This window comes from Euprymna scolopes, chromosome 22 (genome assembly GCF_053919585.1).
Source record: "Euprymna scolopes isolate OS-2025 chromosome 22, ASM5391958v1, whole genome shotgun sequence".
Lineage (NCBI taxonomy): Eukaryota > Metazoa > Mollusca > Cephalopoda > Sepiida > Sepiolidae > Euprymna > Euprymna scolopes.
In genome coordinates, this window is record NC_136503.1 from 8,770,656 (window position 1) to 8,797,872 (window position 27,217).

Below are 27,217 nucleotides of genomic sequence, written 5' to 3' on the forward strand. Positions count from 1 at the left end.
TCCTATCTTTCACTTATAATTTCCAGCTGTATTCTTGTAAGGAGAGAACTTGAATGCCTACTAGACACAATCCTGGAGTGTCTAAGGTCTCTTTGTACAATGAGTTTGTCAGAACAACTTGGCATGAGGATACTTTTACCCTAGAAGTAAACCCTGACCAAATATTCAAAATCACATTTCGTATTCGCTGCCCAAATAAGATCTTTTCACTATGGCTAACTTAGATTAGCTTTTATGAGGAATGGTGCACTTTCTCCAAGTGACGTTGCCTCAAGTAACAGTACGAAGCTGGATACTCCACCAGACTAGATAAATTCTTGTCCTGGAATCCAGTAAGACCATGAGACCAAAATGAATGATATATAATACAATATTTGAAAATGCTTAATTGGGGGATAGAAAATTATGTTCTCAATTTCTTTACTAACTCGGTGTTTGAGAGATAAGGACCTTTAATGGAACATTCAAATATCTATGTATCTCATATAAAGACAAGTGTTAGCCCTAGATAGTGGGCCCCTTGATTTCTGAGAACTTTGAAGTAAAATAAAACAAAACAAAAAAAGTAAGATTTTATTTTAAAATTATTTTATGACGGATTCATTTGGAGCACAGAAATGTCAAGACAATGATCAGCTGAGTGTTTATATATATATATATATATATATATATATATATATAGTCATCCACATACAGTAGTGTTTCACTGTTTCACAGCTCGTCAGTGCAGCTAGACAGGCAACTGCCTCAAGCCAGGATCGAAACCCGACCGCCCAAATGACAGTCAAGGCTTCTCACCATTACGCTTTTAGCTGTGCATAATATTTTAGAATTTAGTAATAGTTTGAAGATATACCTATGGCAAGTAAGATACACAGAAATGTTTATGTTTCATTCTTGAGGAAAATCATCAGGTTAATTACAATAATTTACATTTTATAGTAATGTTTTAGATGAAATTGCAGGTTGATCATTTTCTCAAGAATATTGCCGTATAAAACACCTTAACATATCTGATCGGCACAGACAATTCTAGAGATGGCAACAGTATTCATTAGGTTAATCTTGCACCCTTCTCAATATCCGACAGGACAACAACAATAAAAATGTTCAAAAAAGAAATATGTGAAGCAAGGCATAAAAAGTACTTGTTTTGTGATACATTAGAGCAAAAAATATTGAGCTTGAACACAGACACTAATATTTTGTAACATGCAAACAGTGGTGGCTCATAAATTTAAGCTTTGATGGTGTTGCTTAAAAAATTCAAACTTAATAATAGGGTACGGTAGTTAACTTGAAGAATTGCTCATAAGTATATATACATTTATTAAGACTGTATGCAATGCAGAAAAAAATCAGAATGGTGAACAAGAACAAAAACAATTGAATATAATGTATATAACATATTTCTTCTAAAAAATGTTTAATTTTCATTAAATTCTTCAAATATTGTTGTGAAAAATTTACTGAAAAATAAATATCGTCTTCAATTATTTGCTTTTGTTCATCTTTTCTCATGTTTTTTTTTTATTGTATACAACTTTACTAAATTTTAATATAAGCATTTAAATCTTTAACTTTTAACGAAAATTTTTTTTCAAATATTGAAATCTATTTCTTCTCTTCACTTTGTGTTAATCAAATAAACATTCCGAAAATTGGTAAAATCAGTTATAAAATCTATGAAGCTCTGAATTTCTTGTTCATATATTGAATAAATCTTTTATTGTTCAACACCAGGCCAAATGATAACAAGCTTTTTTCTTTTGGGGGGGGGGGGCTGTATATTGGTGAAAATAAATATCAGGTGCTGCAGTTCCACAGTATGTCCAGAGGTGAGCCACCACTGCAAGAGGAGATATCATAGTATGGCATGCAGATATGATGCAAAGCAACAACAGAAAAGAAAAGCATATTGGTTACCATATGCAGCAATAAAGACGATAATGTGATCCGCTTTATAACAAAGATAATCCCAACCCCAACAATGTTTGCTTAGGTATAGAAACTAATGAAATATAAGCAGATTTATATACAAGTCAAAACTCATAACATTTGCTCCAAAGAAGCCATATCTAACAATGATACAACATTCAAACCTTCAGCATCAACATCTTATAATTCGATTCAGTTTGGTTTCTGAATAACTATTCTTGATAAGTTGTGTGTGTATATGGTAGACACACTGGCAAAAATAAGTTCAAGGAATGCTTGTCGAATTTGAAAATCTGGACAGAATTTCGAAAAGCACTCTTTATATAATCCATGAGGGTAGCATGCTCTCGTTCCATCAGCCATGATCAGGTAGAAGTCTTAATTTACAATTGTATACTGAGTATTGCTGCACTAAAATTGAAACTTCAACCTCTAGAAGAGTGTCACTTAGAACTGAATTTTACCTAGTACTTTATCTGTTATGCCATGGGTTCTTTTGGAATAATACACATGATTAATCTTCATCCAAAAAAATCAGAAACATCAAATAAAATGTCTGACAAAATGGCTACCAAATTGATGTTGAATGTGAGGTGATAATAGCCCATGGGTATGCACACGCATGAATGGTTTTATACTTAGCTGCTTAAGAATATTATGATATAAAATAGCTAATAATAGCCTGGTCTAAAGTTGATTGGATGATTTTGTAAACAAAGTCTGTTGGTCTATTGTTGTGTGCACATGTATGCGTAATATTTCCCATCCCAAGGTGAAGACAAGCCATGCACAAGCAAACACAGACCAATTCAGTATCAGTTTCTTCATCTACCATCAGAGGGCGTTCCAAACTTTTGCGTTCATCATATAGCTCTCGCATGTCAATGATCTTGTTTTCAAACTTTTCCATTGACCAAATTTGGCTGTTGTGGCCCTTACGTTTCACCAAAATAGCAGGTTCGCTCACAAATGCTCCTCTCTGAAATGAGAAGAAAAATATAGGAAATTTTAAAAACACATTTACCACATTATTAAAATTTTTCTTCTAATAGAGCTCAATATACTAGTATACAGAGTTAGTTGTTAAAATAAAGTTTAAATGACCATAAGAAAATAAATATAAATCTCAGATCAATTTGCAAAATTATGAATGGACAAAAGCTTTTTGGTAAAAGAAAAAAAAACAAAAGAACAATACCAAATAAAAAATAACAGTTGAAAAGAAAGAATTTTCAACATTATGGGAGATCATAAAATATTTAAGAGAATTCGATCTGTATATTCTTCATATACAAATTCTGTGAGATTATATATTTGAAAACAGGAGAGGAAAATTAATTTCTGAAGATCATTTTGCACCTTTTTCATGTTTGCTTACAAATATCAAAATCGACATATAATTCTTTATAACCTTATTATAATTTTGATCAAAACCAATTACATGATTTAAGAAAATCAAATCACAGACGACTTTTGATAAATTTGAAGAAAAAAAAAAAAAAATTTAGTTTTTAATTTTAATCATAGAGTAGCAGCACATGGCAATTAATCTAACCATGCTGGACAAGTTATTACAGATGCTGGATGAGGTTGTAAGCTACGGTAAACAAAACAAACTAATAGCATCAGAAATAAGGTGCAGAATATGTGACAGGATGTGCATCCTACAAAAATGAACTTCTTTTAGCCGTGGTTTTAGTTGGAGGTGCATAAATGCGCAATGCAGAAAGTGGACCTCCTTGCTAATAGACCTTCTTTGTCAAGCATGAATGAAAATCGCAAAAATCATCAAGATCATCTACCTGTGGGTACACAATATGGCCACAAACAAAAAAATCTGAAGAGAGATCGTGGGTTGGCCAAACAACATAACAGATGATCCATCAGGACAACAGAATGGACATCTCGTGAACATAAGAGGCCAAAGAAAAGACAGAACGAGATGAAGAGACGACCTACAGCACATGGGTCCCACATGGCAGCAGATAGCTCAGAACAGAGTTAGATGGCTAAAGTCCATGGAGGGGTTCATCATTGAGTGATAAAACCCTTGTTGATTGATTAGGTAGAAAAGAATAGGTATATATATATATATATATATATATATATATATATATATATATATATTAGGTTAATAACTAAAACCTTTATATGCAAATCTGTTCCTCAATCAAATTAGCCCAAGCCATATATATATAGGAATAAAATGACAAAAATATTTTTCAAAAGAAATTTGCTTTTGCATCAAAATCTATAAAAACATCCAGGAAATTTATTAATGCACTTCTATGGATTAGACAAATAATGACTCTGCAATAGAGCATTAGGATAGACAACATTTATTCTTGTTATAAATCTATCTGAAGGATAGTGAGCATGTCTGTCTTAATCAGACGAGTTCAAATTCAATTCCCATGTTGTTATCTACATAGTAAATAGTTGATCTCTTGCACATCCAGACATAATAGGTTAATAAACAAAACCTTCATATGCAAATCTGTTGCGCAGCTACATTAGTCTAAGCTCTCATTTATGTTTCCAAAAATTATTAATTTTTTAAAAACATTTACTATATTTTCTCCCATTACGTTACTCTACCGAGTAAGCATTCCAAAGCGAAGGTGGCTGCCATTTTTAATTGCATCTTATTATCTACTCTCCCCACCACCAAATCTACTGTGCTAATTTCTTATGACAAAAGAATGAAATAAACACAGCTTATTCCAGAATACTTCACCTTCCTGAAAAAACAACAAATATTCGCTAGGAGTTAAGACATCTGCATCGGTAAATTTGTCCGATTATTTTTATTACAGTTACTTTTCTCTTTCCTCAGAATTGATATTCTGATATTTATCTTTTAAATTTTTTCAATATATTATTTTTTCCTGCACAATGCGGGGATACGTTCTGACTATATGCGGAATAAAGGAATACAAGATTGAATTTCAAATACACAAACCATTATCCAAACGGAGCACAATTCATGTCTTCTTCAAGCGATTTTCCAAATCATTTTAGGACTTTTCTTACAAATATTTTATTTGACAACTGTCTCAGGTAAGAAGTATTTCTTTCCCTGACCGAGAACTAAACAGATGATAAAAAGTGACATAAATGCAAATAGGTTTTAGTTGTTTTTATGTCAACAATGTTTATGCAACTAAACTAGGAAATAAAACTGTCATCATATTAAAATTCAGAGAATATTTTATTCAAAAGCTTTAAATATCTATAAAATTGTTTGTTTCACAAAAGTACATACTCTTATTGAAAAGTGAGAAAAATACAAAACTTTAAAATGTTTTCATATATATATATATATATTATATATATATATAAAAGATGAGGAATAAAAGTTACATAGAACTTGATCGTATCATCAGATCAATAAGGAAAGAAGACAAGAGAAAAAAAAAACGAGAAATCTCTTTAGGCCATGGCATTTCAAATCTAAATGCTTCTTATCGGAGAATATATATATATATATATATATATGACAGATAAAATTTATAGATTTATTTTCTTAACTCTTTTTTTCCTTCTAAATCTTAAAAATGGTAAGTGAAAATGCTCCCATCATGCAAACAGTTGCATCTCTTAACTTAAAATCTAGCCACCCTTTTTCCCATACATATTACTGCCCACCTTTAAGATGGGTCCCGGGTAGTGAGAATGTTAGGCTTAATAAAATGGCATAATCAGCTCATGGTCGCTAGCAAAAAGAACAAGTAGCAAACATAAAAATAAACGCCCACCTTGCCCCCAGATTCTTTGCTTCTGCAAATTTATGGATTTTTCATTAGGAAAGTGATAATGCGATTTTCACGATTCTGTCATGTGTGAAATTGAAGAGAATTGCTGTAAAGAATTTTCTTTACTTTTTTTTTTTTTTTTTTTTATTTCATAAGATGAAGGGAGCCCTGATGACCATCTACACACATTCGAGAGGCTGACAGGTTACTGGGATAAGCAGTTTTGTTCTCATTTCTTGAAGGTTTTTCTTTGAAAAGATTTAAAAAAGGATGCATTTCCAAATATGTCAAATACAATCATTTAGATTTTCAGGTCAATTTTGAGCAAACATTTCTCAGAACCATAACATGTTATAAAATCAGAATTTGAAACCAAGTATAAGATTCTTTTGATAGGAAAAAAAGTAACCATATTATTTGGATTCATTAGGCGTTCTCACACAGATCATCATGAGATTACTCACTGACAACAATCAGTGGTGTTCCCTAGAGTCTGAGTGTGAACAAGTCTTCCCAGGTTTCCAGTACTCTTCATCTCTTTCAATAGCATTTGCAAATTAATTTGCAATATCACAACAGCCGTTTACCATTGTCTTCTTGCTGGCAACGACTATTGGTGTTCCCTGAAATTTGGATGCCACCAAGCCTCCTCAATGTCTCAGTCCTCTTCACACTCATCCTGTGGAGGTCTTGTTAGTGCTTTCTCTGTCTTTCCATCCTCCTTAATCTTTTGTGACTTTTTGGAGTAATGCCATTATGCTGACTCTACAATTTTATTATGATTATTATTATATAACTATAAAATTATCAGATTTTCATAGTTAAACTCAAATAGATTTTTTAGTTAAATTAAACTTTGTTTCTCACTAACAAATTTATTTGTTATTATTATATGTAATTATTGTGATATTTCTGAATTTTTGAGATGAGGATTAGTTAATTGTATTATTTGGATTCATCAGACTACTGTTCTCATCTTGAGTGTCATTTTCACAACGTTTCGGTCAACGTAATCTCCAACCTTCTTCAGGTGTATCATGTCAAAGCTGTTATAAACAACATATATACAGTAAAAAAAATATTTAGTAATATAGTAATAAATAGTAATATTTACAACTAGAAATAAAAATAGGTTTAAGGCTCTTAAAATTCATACTAAAACTGTCTGCAAAGACCCATAGCACAGTGGTTACTTGGAAAAATCAATTGTAAAAGTGATATTTTCCTAAAGGTTGAAGGTTCAATTCTCAGTGTGGGCAACCAAAAAATATAATTGCGAATTACTTAGAATAAGAGCATGCTACCTCCGTGAAGTAAATAAAGTGTTCCATTCAAAATTCTGTCCAAATTCCTGAGTTATGAAAATGACACGATGAATCCAAATAATATAATATTTCGATTGCAGAAATTCCCCTCAGGACCAAAGTACCGTAGGTTTGCAACAACAAAATACAAATTTATTATATCTAGACTATTAGCCACTATCTTATGTAACTTCAGAATGACATTTTAGACACATTTAATCGTTATAAAATCCAACATTACATCCTAGGAGCAACACCATCATATCTTTATAGGAAGTAGTTCCTATTTTTCGCTCGAAATCATCATCCTGCAGCATCAGCCGAGATAGAACTCACTATACCCTTCCAGAATTCCCTATCTGTCATAGCACCCAAAAGATCTTCCTTAGAGAGAAATGTATCTCTTTGTATCCTAACTGGAAAAGTTAACTTTCATGATCGATTGTGAGACGATGGGTGTCTCCGCAGGATAAATGATGAAACAAGTTCATCTGTGGCACATGTACAATACTCAGCAAACTGAATTCCGCCCATTCTCATTGGTTGAGCTCTGAATATTCTCATATTATGGAATTCTATTCTTCTTTATATAAAGAAAGAGTTACTAAAATTTAAAAAAAAATGGTGTCACTAAGAAACATTTGGCCTGGCAATGGACTTGATACAAAAAAAAAAAAAAAACATTTGTTGTTAAAACGATTGCAACAGAGAAAAAAAGATTAAATGTATATAAACATTTCACAAAACAACTTTTACAGAGAAAAAATATGTATACATATTTAGATCTTCAGTAAATTTACACATTCATTCTTGTGTTTGGTCCAGCATGCATTTGTAAATAAAAAACAAACTGCAACTTCTCCAGAGAAAATTATATATATATCGAAAAATTTAAGACTATGTATTGTAAATTCTTATGATGTATCTGCAGATGAAGGGGATTTAAAAAACTTGTATTACCAAAACCATAGTATAATTTCTTAACCAAATTAAACCAAACATACATAACCTTTTTAATGAGAAGAAAAAAATTAACATTGTAATCATTGTAGGTTTTTAATAATTTTTGTTCACATTGTCATTCATTATTAATGGCATTTTTATAATTTTCACTATTAAAGTCCTTTTAATGATTTGTTTATACTGATCCACCAACAATGGCTTTTTAATAATGTGTGCTTACATTTTCACAATTAAGCGCTTTTTAATGAATTAATGGAGTTATTTTTTCAAAGAACTTTACTCATCATTGACCAAGGCAATTTTTATGTTTGATCAAATCTGCAAGCCACAATTATAAACAAGCGAAATTTTAAAACTTTGTGCATGATATTTGAGCGACAGTTTCTACAGCTAGAAAATAAATTACCCTTAATTCAAGACGGCCAACGGCAAAAAGGAAAAAAAAAGTCAAAAATTTTTCAATTTGAAGAATTTTTTTTTCTTCAATATCAACTTCATTTTATCAAGGCATTAGATTCTCAATTAAAAAAAAAAAGGCATTTGCATGATATGTTGATTATTGAAGCATAAATTTGCATTAATTTTTATTAAAGAATTAGTGTAAAAATAAAAAATAAAAAACAGATTTTTAATTGAACTGAATTATTTTTTCTTTATACAAGACTAGCAGAATTATTTGGCGTTGGCCATGTATTCTATAAAAAGTTACTCAAGCTATGGATAAAACATGAACTAATTTTCACTATTAGAAAATTTAGCAATATCTTTTGTTTGTGCTTAATGCCATAATCAACTTTTCTATGGTCATTTAAGATCATGCAGATTTTTTGTGGGAATTTTGGTGTGTTATTGTGAGTACCAAGTTTGGGAGTTTGTTTTATATTTTGCTGAATAAATTTATTTCTTTTAGAAAGTTTTATTTTTGATAATTCTATTCTGTTGAAAAGGGTATTTAGTTTTCTCCCATGCAAGAATTTAGATACCAGGATTGGTGTTAAAATGTTTGTGACTCCTAATGAAGTAGGACTCCAATGATTTCAACGATCGTTTTTATAACCACAAGTTATAATCATCAACCAATCAGAAGCTTCCAAAGTTACTATAAAAATTGTTGAATTTTGGTTTCAATCAGTTCGCTGTTGTCTCTGTCGCAAACCTACATTTGATTCTTCGCCACCATCTTTGTTACTAGGAATTACTCAACATTCAAGATTGGAACTGCATTGATTCTTCACCGCCATCTTTTTTCAACATAATGTCTCAACACTTAACAGTTGGAAAGTGGAATTGAGAAGTCAGCACCCTCCAAGGAAAGGCACTGTGACTTGCAAAAGTACCTGGGCAGCCTCGTCGGCATCCCTGGGTGATGGCGTCAGTGGCAATTAGCAATAAACTAACCCCTTCTCTAAAAAAGAAGGCAAATCCTGGGAGGGTGAACCTCCTAGAACTACACCGAACTAAACTCCCACCGCAAAATCAACAGGGACCGGATCATTACAGGAATGGTATAATCTCTGTTGATTTTGAGGGTCCAAGATAAAAATCTCTAACCACATTTTATTTTGTTGAAAAGATCTTTAAGGTTGGACTCATGATAATATTTCTTTCGATATGGAATAAAGTCAACACACTAGTAATATATGCTTGATAGTGTATCTCTTCTGGCATGCTGTTCATAATGATATACATAAATATTGTTGAAAATAACAAAATTCCTTCCTATAACTTATTTTATACTTAAAAAAATTTTCTAATGATCTTTTTCATGTTAAAAAAAAAATACACGTATCACAAAAGGTTTTTGATTCTTCATTAAATCATCATCATCATCAGGTCAAAAAAGCAAATGAATAAAAAAGCTGGAGAAAAGAGGATTATAGCAGCCGAGAAATGATATAAAAGCTGTCTTTATAAAAACGAGACAATCTTCAATTACTCCCCCACCCATATATTAATATTCCCAATAATGAAGAATTGCAACATTTATTATTAGTATAAAGCTCTATCTAAAAGGATATGGAATTCTAGTACGTATTCAGTGCAAAGCAATTATAAAACATAGTTCAACTTGATTTTTATAAGAAATCATAGCATTTAATTATTTTGCTATTTAATCGAAACTGGCAATCTAAAGAATTTTTTCAACATTGGATAAAAAAAAAATTCTGGAAAAATTCAACTTTCAAATGTGGACTCGCATATGATTTAAACTGGATATCCAGTAAAAATATGGATGAGAGAAGGAAATACCAAAAATTGTGTTGCCAATTCTATTTGATTAGATTTTATTTCAAAATATAGTCAGAAAATATATTAACATCCAAGCATTTTAAATGTGCTTTCAAACATATTGGCTCAATTCTTTTCACATAACATTTTATTATATTATTTAATAAACATATATATACATATATATATATATATATATATATATATATATATATATTGACACTATATAAATACACACACACACACACACACACGTAAAATCTCTAAAAATGGATGAAAATAATTCTTCCATTATGAAATATATAAAAAACAAAGATATTTTACATTTATAATCGAAGTCTTGAAATAAGTGGTTGTTAAAAAGCTGCAGTGATTATTCCATTGCCTTAAGAAAGGAATTAAAAATATCTATAATCTTCTTAAGTTTCTGATGACAAGAACAATTTGAGATTTTGTATTTAAAAAAAGGTAAAAATTCAGAAATAATAAGGTAATAAAAATGATTTCTAGAAATGTTGTCACAGGTTTAATACTTTGAAAATATTTCTGAGATGATGGTCCTATTTCACTTATTTCATTTTTTTTTTTTTTTTTACATGTCTCTGACTATTGCTGTTATCATGTCCGTAATTTGGCCATTGCCCTCTCTGGCAGTGGCAGCGTAACATGAAGAGGTCAATAGGTACATTAATTCTGAAGAATGTAAAATGTCACACATTTCTGTACAACAAAATATTTTTGTGTGTTTAATTTATCAATATTAAACGCATTTTTGTTTTAGTTACGAATTATGAAAAAAATACACTACACGTCTGACCTTATACCAAACTTGGCATGAATCAAGGAGTAGGTCATAATCGAAAGTTGTTTAAGGGTCAAACAGATGATCTCAGAAATTCATATGGAAATGACTTATAGAATGGTATGAGGCGTCGCAGACAGACACAAAGAGACATAATACAGACATCAGCTTTGGCAACACTTGTCACAGGGGAGTCAACTGGGAGATGCATCTTCTCTAGAAATGTTTTCTTACTCTTTTCCTAATGTTAAGAAACTTCATATAAAGCTAAAATAAAAAATACATTTTACAGCAACTGTCTTCACTTACATTAGTTGGTAAATGACCTCGGGTCAGAGATAAAACCTACCAAATCTCAATCTACCAGCATTAAATGGATTTTGTTTTCATTCTGAAAAAACTTTATAACAATACAATTCATGCACTCAACAGTTTAATATTGGACACACCAAATACAAATCCCAGAAAGGTTCAGAATACTGAGATATCTTTAAACGATTTTATATATGCAAGAGTTGAATTCCAAAATTCTACTAAACAATTAAAATATACAATAAAAATAAATAACAGACTGATCTCCTTTTTCATTGATGCCTACTAAGATGTAGAGAAGGGCTCCTTTTTTTCTGGATTGCTCCACTTACTCATTATTCACCATATAATGCGGAATGTTTAACCGGAAGACATCAAGTATAATTTTTCGAGTATTTCATATAACTTTACCAAAGATGGAACTTTCTTCTCCCAACTGATTAGTGAACACTAACTATTATGCCAGAAAAACACACTATTAAAAATGAAAACTATGAAAATAAAGCTTACATGGTCGAAGTTATTTTATCTGGGATGCAATATTTTACACTGTTGTCGGCAACGGTTTTCCTAAGATGTCTTTTGTCACTACCGATCTAGAACCTAACCCAAATTCGTGTTGACATTTTCAGTAAGCTGCCGGAAAAGAAGCCGGAAAAAGCTGGAGTAATTATTCAATTACTAATCAGCTGTCAACAGACAATGTTTTGTTAATAGAAAAAATATTACTTATCTTACACTATTAGGGGGGGAAAAAAAAAAAGAAAAGATTTTGATCAAAGTTGTTACGATGGTAAAAAAATTTTTATCGTTACAAAAAAAAAAAAAAAATATATAAATAAAAAGCACTTATTTTATTGATGAAAAGATACGTTCCATGAAAAAAAAAAAAAAAAAACTTTTGATTTTCGTTCATAGTTTTTGTCTTAAAACTTATTTCTCTTAAACATTGGTTGTAAATAAATATAAAAATATACTTTTCTCAAAAAAAAAAAAAAAAAAAAAATTAAAATGATATACTTTTCTTAAAAATATTTCTTTCGTATAATTAAGCTTACAGCAAGTTCAATCTTACTATCTTACTGTGCTAAAATTTTGCTTTCAGCATTTTGAATTTATCGTCTGTCTTTTCCGGCAACTTTCCAACTGCTTACTGTAAATTGCCGAAAGATGCTGACATGATCTTGGATCAGTTTTTTTTTTTTTTTTTTTTTTTTTTTTTTTTTTTTTTTAATCAATGGTTATCAAACTCCAAGATTTTCCAATTGATCCCCTGGGGTAAACTGCATTCATTTCATGCTCCATGGCTTCTAGATTAAGTGTTGTAATATTTATGTCTTTTAGATATCTCATATCATTTAAATTTTAGTTTCTTTTACTACAGAGTGCACTTCCAAATAAAATTCACTATACAATATCTCTTAAAAACGCTCTTATCTACAAGGCTGTATGAATTCTACCTGCAGTGAAAAGTGATTAAAAAATAAGATGTCTACCTCATTTTAAAATTTCCAGAAGACTATCAACTTAAAAACACACATGACTGGATGAAACATATATTGCATCATAATATGATAGTCCTGCATGGTCGAATAGATGGAATACAAGATGAAAAGAATGAATACAGTACACAGAAAAACAGTTGCAAGTCAGACAATAAATTCAAAAACTCTTGAAAATGTTAAAACTTGAAATAATAAACAAACGTTTGCTCTCTCGTTGTCATGACAACTCATCCCGCTCTTAAAAATATCTTAATAATTTTTATAGATTAAGTGGTGTATTATATATATATTATACTAGCAGGCTGCCCGCCATTACCCAGTCATAAAATACGCTTAAATATGATATTTTGATTAATACAGATTTTGTATTATTATATTATATTGGACCCAATATATTGCAATGATTTAAAAAGTTTAAAAAAAAAAAAAAAAGTTCAGCTTACAATTTACTCTTTCCTTTAATGTTAATGCCTGAGCTAAGAAGACATGTTTACTGCAAGGCTAAAAATTAAAACATGAAATAATAGTTATTACGTTACGCATGCATATTCATAATGCCATTGTTCAACCATCACCTGGCAAATTCCATTTTTTTAATTTTACACTTTTGCACAGATTTCCCCCGGTTAAAACCCAAATATAAAGTTCCGCATGGGTTCGAATACCCTATATATTAAGTTTTATGTCTGTAGACCAAAATCTGACAGAAGAGTTTGGCAGGCAAAATGTTTTAAACAAATATATATACACATACATAAATATATATAGAAACAGGTTTGTGTTTACTATAACCTTTTTATGCAAATATTACGCAAGTATAAATCGTGTAGAATATCTGCATGAATATATAATTACACGTAATAGTTAATTAAAGATGACCATCCTATAAGAAAACCGAGTAAACTAATAAGGAATTAATTAAAATGAATGTTTAAAAAAATATGCAAATTAGCTAGATCTTTTGCAGATGAATGTAATTCCACGACTCATATATAACAAAGTTGTAATTTTTTTTTAAATAAATAGAAGAAAGGGTTTTTAATATAAATATTAACATACAAAAAAAAAAAAATTTTTTTTATAGAAATGTGTATATATACAGTAGAACCCCGGGATACGGCATTAAAAATTAGTAACAAAATACAGTACAGTATATAATACACATGTATATAATCACATCACATTATAAATAACACCGTAAGGTGGGGCAAATACTGTAACTAGGGTCGGAAAAACATTGTATTCCACATCATGACCTGAAAAGAAAAAACATATCCTAGGGCAACTGTATCCCAGAGTTCTATCTCTCTCTCTCTCTATATATATATATATATATATACACACACACACACACACTAGCAAGCCGCTCACCATTGCTTAGTCGTAAAATACACATAATTATATTTTAATTCATACATGTGCATGCAAATATATTTTTTTTAAACCGTTCACTTCTTGAAAAATACTCAAGCTGAGATCGAAATCAAAACCTAAAGAAAGCAAGTGAAGTAAGATAACCATTAGACTAGCATGACACGATCTTAAAAAGATATTTTCAAACTACTTATTCTTAACATAAGTAATCTGTAATGTGAACTATTCATGCATGTGCATTCATGAAACAGTTCGCAAACATAAAAATCCAATGACTCCCACGTACCAATTTTTCAATTTTGAGCCCTCAGCAGCACTTTTTTCGGATGAATGTCTGAATATCCTATATACTAAATTTCAAGTCTGTAGATCAAAAATTTGTTGAGTATATAGGTGGAGAAGTGCCCCCCCCACACACATTCTCACTTATATATATATATATATTAGATTTACTTTAATTCATTTCAACAATTGTGAATTGTCATAATTAGATTTGTCACTCATAAAACTATAATAATAACAAAGATTACATTTTTGTAAATCTAATAAAAGGTTCAATCCTCAGACCTAAGAGGCCAATCTCCCTAATTGCACTAAAAAAAAAAAAAACAACAAAAAAAAAAAACAGGATCATTTGTGAGTAGTGTAAATAGGACTTAGGAAATTTTTCTTTTTTAGGCAATTACTACTTCTTAAACACCCAAGATGGATTTATTTTTGTATACGTGCTTGTATTAAGCCGGCCTTGCATCAAATCGATCACTTTTGTGAAGAAAAGTGAACAAGAATGACAAAAATGGGGACAATAGTTGCTGAGAATGCCACCTCTTAAAATCAGGAGAAATCTTTGGTGTTTCATGTATGAAGCATTAATAACTAGTTGGAATACCCATCCCGAAAAGGGTTCATAATCCTCAGAGCCTTTTCAAACATTTTAATAAATATAAGTGATATAATAGATTCGATACCTCCGTTCAGTCACAAAAGACAAAGGTGCAGCTACACGTGTAATTGTGAGGCAAGGGTTGCGCAATCACCAACCACACGTCTCCTGAATCAGCACTGCTCCAGTCCAGACTGGAAACAATGTCGAGATAAGCAGAGAGAACACACAGCACCTGTAAGTTGTAAATAGTTACCCATTTATTAGTGACCAGGATATAATGGATAGTACACTGAATATGGAATTGATTAAATTAAAAACCAGTCAGATCTTTTGCATTCTCTTAAATTGCATTATTATCTGGAAGAATATGCATGACCTCAGTTATTGGTAAAATATCAACTTGTGTTTAATGAATTGCACATAATAGATGGTTTCTAATATTAATTAACATAAAAAAGAATGCTGTAAAAAAGACCAACCTATTTAAAGATTTTTTTTATGCCCAAAAGCTATAGGAGGAGGATTTACATAGGTTAATCTGCACTGAATAAGATTTTCTACAGAAATGTTTTATTTTGTATTTATTAAAAATGTAATACTTATCCGAATGTGTTATTTATTTTGCTCATACAATAGATTAATGAAGAACACACACACACACACTTTACTTTTATATATAGATTCCAAAATATTAAAAAAAAAAAAAAATTCAAATGTTTTTTTTTATATTTTAAATTAAAAATCAAAAAAGAAATATCTGGACTCAAATATTAAAGTAATTTCTTATTGTCCCACAATAAGAGTTAGCATCAAATATGAAATTTCAGTTCAAGAAATTTTATGGATAAAAGAAAAGATTAAAAAAGTTTCACTTACACGTCTGTTTGGGCTGAGGTTAGCTGCTGGAATTTGAAGAGTGACATGGAACTCTGTCTTTTTACCCATCTCTTGAGCAAGGTCATTGGCTTCTCGAACTAAAGTATTAGCTTTGATAACTTCTTCCCGTAGTTTAGCCAGGCTTTGTTTAAATAATTTCTCTCTACAAAAAATAAACACGATACAAAACATTTGTTATTAAAAAAAAAAAAAATATGTTTAGAATTAGAATTTAATCAAAATTAAACACTATTTCATTCTGCATAATTTTTCAGTAAAAATTCGGTAAAAGAATTTATGTTTGAAATATTTATTCATGGGTTACACTCGTGTGTATTTCATGCAATAATTTTCTGAAAGTAGCAGGGAATTTGTCAGGCCAAGAAAAAAAGATTAAAATAATAGAATGTAAAAATAAAGACAATCTTGCATGGATGGTGAATACAAGTTTCATTATATAAATCACATTTCATAGGAAGATGACGAAAAAAAAATCTTTGAACCAATATTTGAGGTCAAAGAGTTATTATTTACAGTTCCCCTTTAATGAAGAAGAATCATTATCATCAATTTTGTCTGATGAAAAACAGTCTCCCCTAAAGGTTCAAATGGTCATCATGCTTGCTCAGCAACAATTTTATTTTTAATCCTGATAAAAATTATTATCAGAAAATTGTTGCATGAAATACACACGAGTGTAACCCATGAATAAATATTTAAAACATAAAATCTTTTACCGATTTCTCATGTCGTATCAAGAAAGTATGACTTCCACTAGTGCTATTTCAGAGTTTTTTTTTTCTCCTAGAATCGAGTCATGACATTTCAAATTTGAAAATCAGATCTAAAACTTTGCATGACTATAAATATCAATGTTGATGAAAACAACAGTGAAAAGAGAAACAATACAAACAAGAACATTTTTATGCCTTACTTCTCTATATTGTATTGCAAAACTTATAAAAACTCAATTATTTTTTTGGTCATTTTTGCAGGATTGTTACTGTTACATCAAATTTATAAAAATTGGAAGTTGAAATTCAAAATTTGGACCTTGACTTTACGTTCAAAATCAAGATTATGTGAGATGTGGGACTTTATTGGCTATAATATGGGTCAAGTAGAGAGTCGCTATGATAAGCAGAACGAAAGTTGTAAAAAAATGTGACTTTCACCTTCTATGATATTGACCAGTCAACTAGATATCCCAAAATTAAATAATTTTTAAGTTAGACCATGTCCAATATTTTGACCAAGTTTGGTAACAATTGGTAAAGCGATGTGAATGCTAGGCTGTACACAAACATAATGACAAAGTCTACTGAAACCAAAAACACAATGTCCATCTTTGTGTCAATAATAATAAAAACAACACCTTAACTAAAAAAAAAAAATATGAAACCGATATGATCAGCAGATGTAATTATATTAAAAGTATCCACAGACAAATAATCAACAGCATATTTAAATGAAAAAATAACATCACTCCATATAAATAAACCTGAAAAAGACTGGAGGGCACATTGGCTGAAACGGGCTAGGAATATAAATGGATGTGCACAATAGTTTGAGAAAAGAAAAAAAAAAGACAAATTAAAAGATTATGCAATCATGCATTTGCAAAGGAGAAACAATGCCTTTATCATAATTTATAACAAGGACTGCATTTTCAAAGAATTATCGCATCAATAAACGATATATCACAATGTAGAAATCAATAATATTCTATTGTGTGAAAAAACTTGTCCAGCTCTGACAACATAATTGCATTATGTTTGACAAAATCTCAAATATATATCTATATCTATAAAATAATGAGATAACTGCACATGCGTTTTTCTTGTATCAGTGTAACGTCAATAATTACACAAAATTATTTTAATAAGAATATAATGGAATAGTTATTGAAAAAAAATAAATAAAACGCAAAACCATAAATTAAAACAGAATTTCAAAATTCTCTATCAATTTTCAATAATATTGTCTTCTCGCCTTTGGTTATTTACAAACCTGACAATATGTAGCCAGTATATCCCTCTCTGCATTCGTCACATAATCAATATCTTTCACCTCCCTTCTCTATCGAGTTCGCAGATTTTGCATATATGCATTTTTGCTTCTTATTTATAAATTTACCAGTACAAAAAATCTTGAAAGTATTTGATTTAAAAAGATAAAACAAAGTGAAAGGAAAATGAAAATAGAAAATATAACAGCTGTACGTTTTTAATATTTACATTATTTATTAAGTATAGATATTTATAAAGAAATAGATATTGAATAGCTATACCTTTTTAATACTTTTTTTAAAAAAGCTTTTTCTAATAATCTTTTAGTGCAAAATGCAAAAAGTTAATGAATATCTCATAATATCACGAACACATTTGATTGTTGAATCATCTGAAGATAACAAATAAACAAACAAAAAGCTAAGGAGTATATATATATAAAAAAAAAAAAACAGTCGAGAATGCCATATATGAAGTCGGTGTAGTTCCAGAAAAACATTTACAATTTAATTTCCAGAAAGCCAGAATTAGCGTCACAGGATGAATTATATTCAAGTTAAACATTTTAAAATGATGTTACTTTATATGTTGTCTATTGAAGGTTGCCAAGTTTTAAGTAAAATAGCTCCAAGTAATTTTAATTTTAATTTTTGTATTGTTAACTAAAGTATCTTAAATCAGTGGGGAGGCAGTTATGTTTCTTTAAATGCTGGTAAAATGAACTAGAGTTTATCAGATGCATAGTGAGCCTTACAAGAAAGGAAGTGGTAATAAAACCAATGTATCTATTAGCTTTTTTTATTACTACTACTACTGTTGTTGTTGTACTTACATTCTCTCAAAGGGCATTTCAATTTACAGATAACATTGTTTTTTTTTGGGTTTTTTTTTCAAAGTTACATAGAATGCGAAAGAGTTGTTTGTTACAAGATTTTCGGTCTAAAATTTCTTGTTGTAAGTAAAATTAGTATGATGTTATTGTTGTCAATAGGGGATACATATCAGTGTGCAATATTTTTTTTTTCATGCTTTTTCAGCTAATTTAAAGTTTGGTTGTATTCGATTGCAATACTAGAGGTTAATGGAGTTTGAGTTATTCTGTTTATAGTTATTAATATTTTTTAAAGTTTTGGAATCATTGATCTGATTTGTTCATCTACAATATAACTAGAGAATTTATTATTGATAAAAGCATGTTTTATATTTTTTTTTTTATTCAATAAAGTGTTTATATATATATATATATAACTGTGTTGACACACCGGTTCTCGTCAGATCACCAAAGTTAAGCAACACTGAGCCTGGTTAGTACCAAATGGGTGACCATTTGGGAATTCAAGGCCCTGTATGTGCTCTCCATTTATCTTGGAATTGTTTCTAGTCAGTCTTGGGCTTCTTCTTGCCGATTCAGAAAAGGTGTGGTTGGAGATTGCGCAACCTTTGTCTCACAATTACACGCGCAGCTACCCTTACAGGAGTGTCCATTGTCTCTTGAAACTGAACAGAGACATCGCATCATAATTTTTCATATATCATTTTTAAAAAGAAGAAAATGCTTTTTTATATCTATAATGTTCTTTGTGGATATTTTTATAGAATGAAATGTGGGTGGACTTTATAAGCATCAAACAAATCTTTGATTTATGAGAAGATCAAAGCTTATAATTAAAAGAAAAACAAATACCGATCAAGGCAAACATGGATTCTAAGCCAATCATTAAATGAGGTTTTTTTTTTTTTTTTTAGTCCTCATTGTCTATTCATTTTCATAGACATCAAATAAACATTCTTTTCAAGGATATATTTATATAAACACTAAGTATACCTATCTGGTGTTGCCCGGGAGTCTTTTTTCTTTCATTTTTAAATCACATAAATAAAGGGTAATATTTTTTTTAGAGGCGGCAAACCTTAAATTAAAATACTAATATGTGGTTTATTCCAAAGATTAATTTTTGACATTTATTATTGATAGTAGTTTCAGCTAGACAAATGTTTTTTTTTATAAAAGTTTGGCAAAGGGGAACCATAGATTGAAGCTCAGATGAGAAAGGACATGGCAAAATAATCTGATGGGATTAAATCGCATGAACAAGGTGGCCAGTTAAGGTCCATTTTGTGAAATTCGTTCATCAAATGAAGATAAAATACATCTGCACCATTTGCAAATGCTGCTCGAGTGTTAGTCTCTTTATGATGAATTATCAACCTAAGTTGAATTCAAACTAACCGATACTTGCCAAATCTGCAATTAAAGAAACTAGAGTTTCCAATTTTAAGTTTACCACCTCTAAGAAAAAAAAAACACCTTGTACTTTCAAGGTCTATTTTCAACTCCTAAATTTCTAAATATAAGCGAGAGGTGTCAAAACAGCAAACAAGCTGATAGAGTGGTGCTGATTAGGTGACGAATATAGGGAGGCAGAACTTGAGTATGTGTGCGAGCAAACAAGAGAAGTAAGTGAATATTAATAACGCTCGAAAATAAGATAAATAAAAATTGGTTTAATTCATGTGATTACATATTTTTTTTATTACAATAAATATTCAACCAGGGTCTGTTACACTTGCTTGATGTTGCTTACATAGTGCAATGTATTCCATAAAATTTTAATGCCTATTAATTACATATATATATGGCTATAATCACACTGATACATACGTTCCCATAAGATCATTGAAGTTAAGCAACATCAAGTCTCGTCATTACCTTAAATAGGTGACCAGTTGAGAATACCAGGTGATGGATATAAAAGCTGATCCTAGTTATCTTGCAAGCTAAGGGTCATCTACCAATATCCCACTATGACACTTCTGGGTCGTTTGTCATGATCCGTGTTGACCAGCCACTTGCTGGCAAACACAGATTTTATATATATATATATATATATATATATATTCCACAAAAATTACAAATATTTTATAGGTTCAATCCATTTATAATCATACTTATTTATATGATATAGTATCATGACAAAAAAAACTCCTATGGATACCAAGAACAGTAATAATTTATAAAAGAAATTATATTTTCATTTAAATGAATAAAATATTTAAGCAAAATAAAACCAATTATATCGGATTAGCTTTTGTAGTTACCCAATAATATCTTTGTGGCCGATGGAATTTCACAAACTTGCCATGTGACAAAGATTATCTCAACTAAGTTTTTTTTTTTAATAGCTAAAACATTCCTTATATATATCATACATACCATATGTTTCCTGGGTGATTTTTGCCTTTTTAATCTTTTTATTTATAAAACTAAGTGTTTTCTATTAGTTTTCTAAATCAAATTATTGCTGAAAAAACAAAAACATCTTTTAAAGTCAAATTTAATCATTATAGTATTGTTTCGCCATTAATTAATTTATTGAACTAAATCGATATAAAGCTATAAATAATAATTTAATATTTTTTACATTTTTTTTTTATTTTTAATTATTTTTACAATTATTGTAAAAACTTTCAAATCATTTTAATTCATGTGGATTTCCAAAGAATTTTAAGCTAATCTAAATGACTTTCAATACGATAGTATAAATGCTTCCAAATTTCTTTTCAAATTTTGTAAGGATCAATTCCTTTTTGTTTTTTCACCAACTAAAAAAAAATAAATAAATAAAAAAGTTAATTTATTTACAAAGAAACCAAAATGCATTCCAGTTAATTCAATTTCGTAATCATTACTTTTTAAATTATATTTTGCTAAAGTTTGTTCTATTAAGTTATTTGCATTTTTAATTCGAATAATCGATTAAAAGTAACAATGTATAAATCGCATAGAAATGAGTAATAAATGTACACACAAGAAGAAGTAACACAATCTTATTAATATAAAAATGAGATAACCAGCTTTTCTTATACTCAAATGAGTATACGTGGTTGGGCGAAATTTTGTTGTAATCAGTGGTGATTTTTGGTAAAGTTGATGACATCAGATATATTTCTCATGTTTGTCTCTTGTCATAGAATGAAGGTCAGTCGATGTAATCCTTTGATGAGACCATCAATGATTGGAACAACGGAATTGAAGGAACAAAGGAAAACTACAATGTTGACGACCAGACAGTTAAGCAGCTTGTTGGATGGACAAATCGGACATAATTCTCTCGATACACAATGGGAATTTCTTTGCAGTCTTTTCTGGTCAAAAGACTTATTGATAAACCACTAGAATTGTTAGCCATTTTGTATTATACAACTTTATGGAATGGAAAAGTCAATCGAATTTGAGTAAGGATAAAAATCAATATCTGACCTTGGTTTTATCATCCCCCCTCTTCCCATTAAATAGTGAATGGTTTATTTGATCAATCACACACTAATAATAATAATAATATATATATATATATATATATATATATATATATATATATATATATATATATATACACACACACACACATACATACATACATACATACTAACAGGCTGCCTGGCATTACCCGGTAATAAAATATGCATAAATATTATATTTTAATTCTTATTTATTATAAACAGAAACACGGTAGGCATTAAACGTAACTTTTAAATTCCTTTTAAAAAAATGAAGTAAAAGAAATCGGAAAGAAACTGAGACATGTGCATGAAAGTATGTTTTTTTAAACAGTTCACTTCTTGTAAGTAAAAAAAAAAAAGTACTGGAATGGAGATCGAAACCAAATCCTAAAATTAGTGAGTCAAGTTCGGCTAGCTCGACACAATCTTTTAAAAGTGTTTTTTAAACCTACTGATTCTTAACATAAGGAAACTGTCATGACAATGATTCATGCAAGCACATTCGTGAAACAGCAAACAAATAAAAATCTGACAGCCTCCACATACCAATTTTTCAATTTTGACCCCTTAGCCGGCCCTTTTTTTCCGGATAACAACCAATTGAAAAGTATTCCACATGTCTGAATACCCTATATACCAAATTTCAAGTCTGATCTGTAGATCAAAAACTTGTTGAGTATATAGGTTGAGAAGTGTCCTTATACATACATACATACATACATACAGAGTTAGACAAAGTAATGCCCTTTTTAATTTGGCAATATATTAATATTAAAAAAATAAAATTAAAAAGGCTTTAATTTTGTTCCATATAAACGGTGTTACATGTCTTCTATCTATCTACTATTATATAAAAGGAACTTTGTGCCAGTGCTTTTCCTATGAACTCCAAAACAGCTAAGCCAATTTTTATAAAATTTCACACAAAGGTTTTTTTTCACCACATTATCAAGGCCAAGAGGCCACTCAAGGATAAGGGTTAAAGAGTGTACAGTAGAAATTGGAGAATATAGTAATCATTAGTAATGAAAATTCGGTAAATTACATAACTTATATGGAATGGCTCATCAAGAACTTATTTACGTTAGACTTGAAGACAACCATATTGTAGTCAGCCGGAAAGCAGGAAAACGGAAGACAATTCCACAGGCATGCAGTTCTAAGAAAGAAGCTTTGTTCATGGAATCTACGTTTAGGTATAGATAAAGAGTGGGGGGAGTTATTGATAGTATTTTCAGCTAGACGAGTGTTTCTTGTGAAAGTTAGGCGAGGGGGGACCATAGATTGAAGCTCAGTCGAACACTTTCCATGAAAATAATGATACATCAGAGACAAACTCGCAACATCTCTTCTGTGAGATAGAGGTTGCAGGGAAGAGAAAAGGACATCCCCCACAAGGCTACGAAGAGTATTTTGAACTCTATCAAGGCAGGATAAGTCCTTTCTAGCAGCTCCTGCCCAGATGTGGCAACAGTACTCCATCCTTGGATATACCTGGCTCTTATATAGATAGAGAATTGCATCAGCAGTGAGATATCTACTGGATCGATAGAAGGATCCCACCATTTTTCCAGTGGCCTTGGCAACGAATTTAATGTAGGTGTTCCATTTAAGATCAGGAGTAATGGTCAAGCCCAGAAGCTTGTCAAAACATGAGGCCTCCCCAAGACGAGAGCCATTCATTTCAGTTGATGCCAGATGGGGATCAGAATGTTGATGATGTAAAGATAAAAGCTTGGTTTTAGATGCATTAAAAGTAACAAGCCACCTCTTTCCCCATTGTACCACTTGATCAGAGGAGAGAGAATCAGAGAGAACTTGGTCGTTTACGGTCTTAGATGTGCTACCATAGTTAGTAGTGTCATCAGCATAAATGCCTACGAATGATATAAGGATGTGATTTGGAAGATCATTAATGTAGATCAGGAAGAGAGTTGGGCCCAGGTGAACATGTCTGTGTGTGTCTGTACATTTCCCTATGCAATAACTCTGTCAATTTTAAGTCTACAAACTCGAAATTTGATATATAGGGTACTGAGATTTGGGAAAATCTATGATAGGTTTTCTGCCAGAAAATTGGCTGTTAAGGAGTCAAAGTTCAACGATTTGACCTTTGAGAACTCTACCAAACTCCTCCGACAATTTTGGGTCTAAACACTTGAAATTTTAGATATAGGTTCCTTGGACATGGATCTAACTTAATAATCTGATTCTAGCCCAGAACAATGTTAAGGGGTCATAATAGGGGTCAAAGTTAAAAAAAATTGACAGTTTTTTTTTTTTTTTTTTTGCTCAGCATACACCTCCAAACATCCAGGCAACACTGGGCACCCATACTAGTATATCTATAAAAGTGAAATTGTCTGTCTGTGTGTACATTTCCCTACCAAACTACTCTGTCAATTTTCAGTCTACAGACTCGAGATTTGACATAAGGGGTATTGAGATTTGAGAAAATCTTTTTAATCGGGTTTTGGCAGAAACTTGACTATCAAGGGGTCAAAATTCAACGATTTGACCTTTGAACTCCTCTGTCAATTTTGGGTCTAAATTCTTGAAATTTTAGATGTAGGTAACGTGGTCATGGATCAAACTTTTTAATTTGATTTGAGCTCAAAACAAATGTTAAGGGGTCAAAATTGGAGTCGAAGTTAAAAAAAAAAATTGACCTCTATGGTCTCTACCAATTTTTGAAAATTTTACATAAAGTGTATTCAGAGATAGGGCAAGCTTTTTAATCGGATTTTGACCGAAAATTCAGCTGACAAAGGTTAAAGTTCAAAAGATTTGATCTTTGCAGTCTCTAGCAAACTATTCAGCTTATTTTGGGTCTAAACATTTGAAAATTTTACATAAAGGATATTCAGACATGCAGCAAGCTTTTTAATCAGGTTTTGGGCAAACATTGGTGGCCAAGAGGTCACAGTTGAAAGAGTTGACCTTTGTAGACTCTACCAAACCCCTACGCCAATTTTGGATCTAAACACTTGAAATTTTAGATATAGGTTACCTGGACATGAGTCAAACTTTTTAATATATATACATATATATATATATATATATATATATATATATATATATATATATATGCACATAAAGTTATGAACTGTACATAGGGCCTGAGCAATACCAGGCTAAACTGCTAGTATATATATATTATATATATATACTAGCATTTCAGCCTGGCATTGCCCGAGCGTTTGGAGCAAAGAAAAAAAAAAAAAAAGCGGTCAATTTTTTAAAGGGTGGCTCCACACTCCCCAAAGCCCGCAAGCTTGGGCCTCACCATCTGATATAGTTTAAGGTCATATCCAGGACCAGGACTGTAAATGTCAATGATCTATTGGATATAGTTAGTTGAATGCACATCACTACTTCACAAATACATGGGAAGTGTGGGTTCATACCTTTTATCAACAGTGTCAATATAATTGAAAACATGTTAGTGCTTGGACTTAGCAGATCAGATTCCATAGCCTGTGATGATATCCATTAGATCAATCATGCAGTCTTTAACATTCCATTTGATGAATACTATTGATGATGATGATGATGACCACCACCACTACCAACATTTTAAAATATACAATGAAAGGGTCATTTTTTTAATAGAAAATGAGAGCAATGTTCAGAATTACTTTGTTTGGATCATTAATGTAAAAATAGATATCAGTGGCATATTGGAACAAACCAATATCCTCTTGAAATATTTTTTTATGTTGCCATTTTAAAACGAAGTGAAAGAGTAGGAAGTTGCCACGTAAAGAAGTGATGATGTGTGAAGAGAGTGAGAGTAGATGGGAATCTTATTTAAATATTCAGTGATGCAAACAAGCAAATCGCCGCAGGTAGAGAAGTGTATCCACTCTTTGGAAGCAGAATCACAATTAAGAGATGAGCGTAAAGATAGAAGGAAAAAAAGTGAAGGATTTCTATGTTCACACCGAGAATATCGATTTTCATCACTCTCTTCTCTTTGTCTGTCTGTCTGTCTGTCTGTCTCTCTCTCTCTCCTAATTTGGAGAAAAAGCCAATGAAGATGAAGTGGATGAGAAACAAGACAATAAGAGAAAAAGCAAGATGTGAGGGTATAAGATCGAAAGAAAGGGATGTGTGCAAAAGGAGAAATAATGACATGGGGGGGGGGAGACCCCCTCCAAGGAAAAATGACAGAGAAAACCAGAGTGTTGGGGAAATGGGACAGTGGAACTGTGGAGGAATGGGAGGGGGACTTGATGGAACGAGACAGGGGGACCGGGAAAAATGAAGCCTGAAACAGGAGGAAACCGAGACAGGGGACAGGAGGAAACCGAGACAGGGGACAGGAGGAAACCGAGACAGGGGACAGGAGGAAACCGAGACAGGGGACAGGAGGAAACCGAGACAGGGGACAGGAGGAAACCGAGACAGGGGACAGGAGGAAACCGAGACAGGGGACAGGAGGAAACCGAGACAGGGGACAGGAGGAAACCGAGACAGGGGACAGGAGGAAACCGAGACAGGGGACAGGAGGAAACCGAGACAGGGGACAGGAGGAAACCGAGACAGGGGACAGGAGGAAACCAAGACAGGGGACAGGAGGAAACCAAGACAGGGGACAGTAAGAAACCGGTTATGGTTGGTTTTTGTTTCAACTGCCAACTGCACAGCTTTACTTAATCTATCCAATAAGTATAAAATTGAAATACAATAGTTTGTTTAGATTAACAGTTAACCTAAAAGTCCTTTAAGAACAAGGTTGCATGACGACCACCGGGATGATATTTTGCTCCTATCAGTGATAAATCTTTCACCTGATGTGCTGAAGCTATTGAAAAATAACGAGAAACAAGTACTGCATTAAATAATTTAATTTAAATAAAATTTTGGTAAAATAAAATTGCATTTTTTATGGCGTTAATAGTTATTTTTCTATTATTCTTGTAGTCAAATAAGTAAAATTATTTAAATAAAATCAAATTTTTCATTTTTTTAAAACTCTTC

At 31.2% G+C, this 27,217-nt stretch overlaps 1 protein-coding gene across 22 annotated transcripts in view; it reads right to left on the reverse strand.

The window, feature by feature from the left end:
* Nucleotides 1-27,217, reverse strand: part of LOC145243881 (kinesin-like protein KIF13A) — a 1,028,209-nt gene that overhangs the window by 153,907 nt on the left and 847,085 nt on the right. For 14 of the 22 annotated variants that reach the window (XM_080106973.1, XM_080106967.1, XM_080106974.1 and 11 more), the window contains exons 20-21: nt 15,945-16,107; nt 2,744-2,917 (exon numbers count right to left, since the gene is read on the reverse strand). In XM_080106973.1, coding sequence (XP_079963099.1) covers nt 2,744-2,917; nt 15,945-16,107 — 337 coding nt within the window. The remainder of the gene's footprint in view (nt 1-2,743; nt 2,918-15,944; nt 16,108-27,217) is intronic. The other 8 variants (XM_080106966.1, XM_080106962.1, XM_080106977.1 and 5 more) reach the window with 1 other exon arrangement.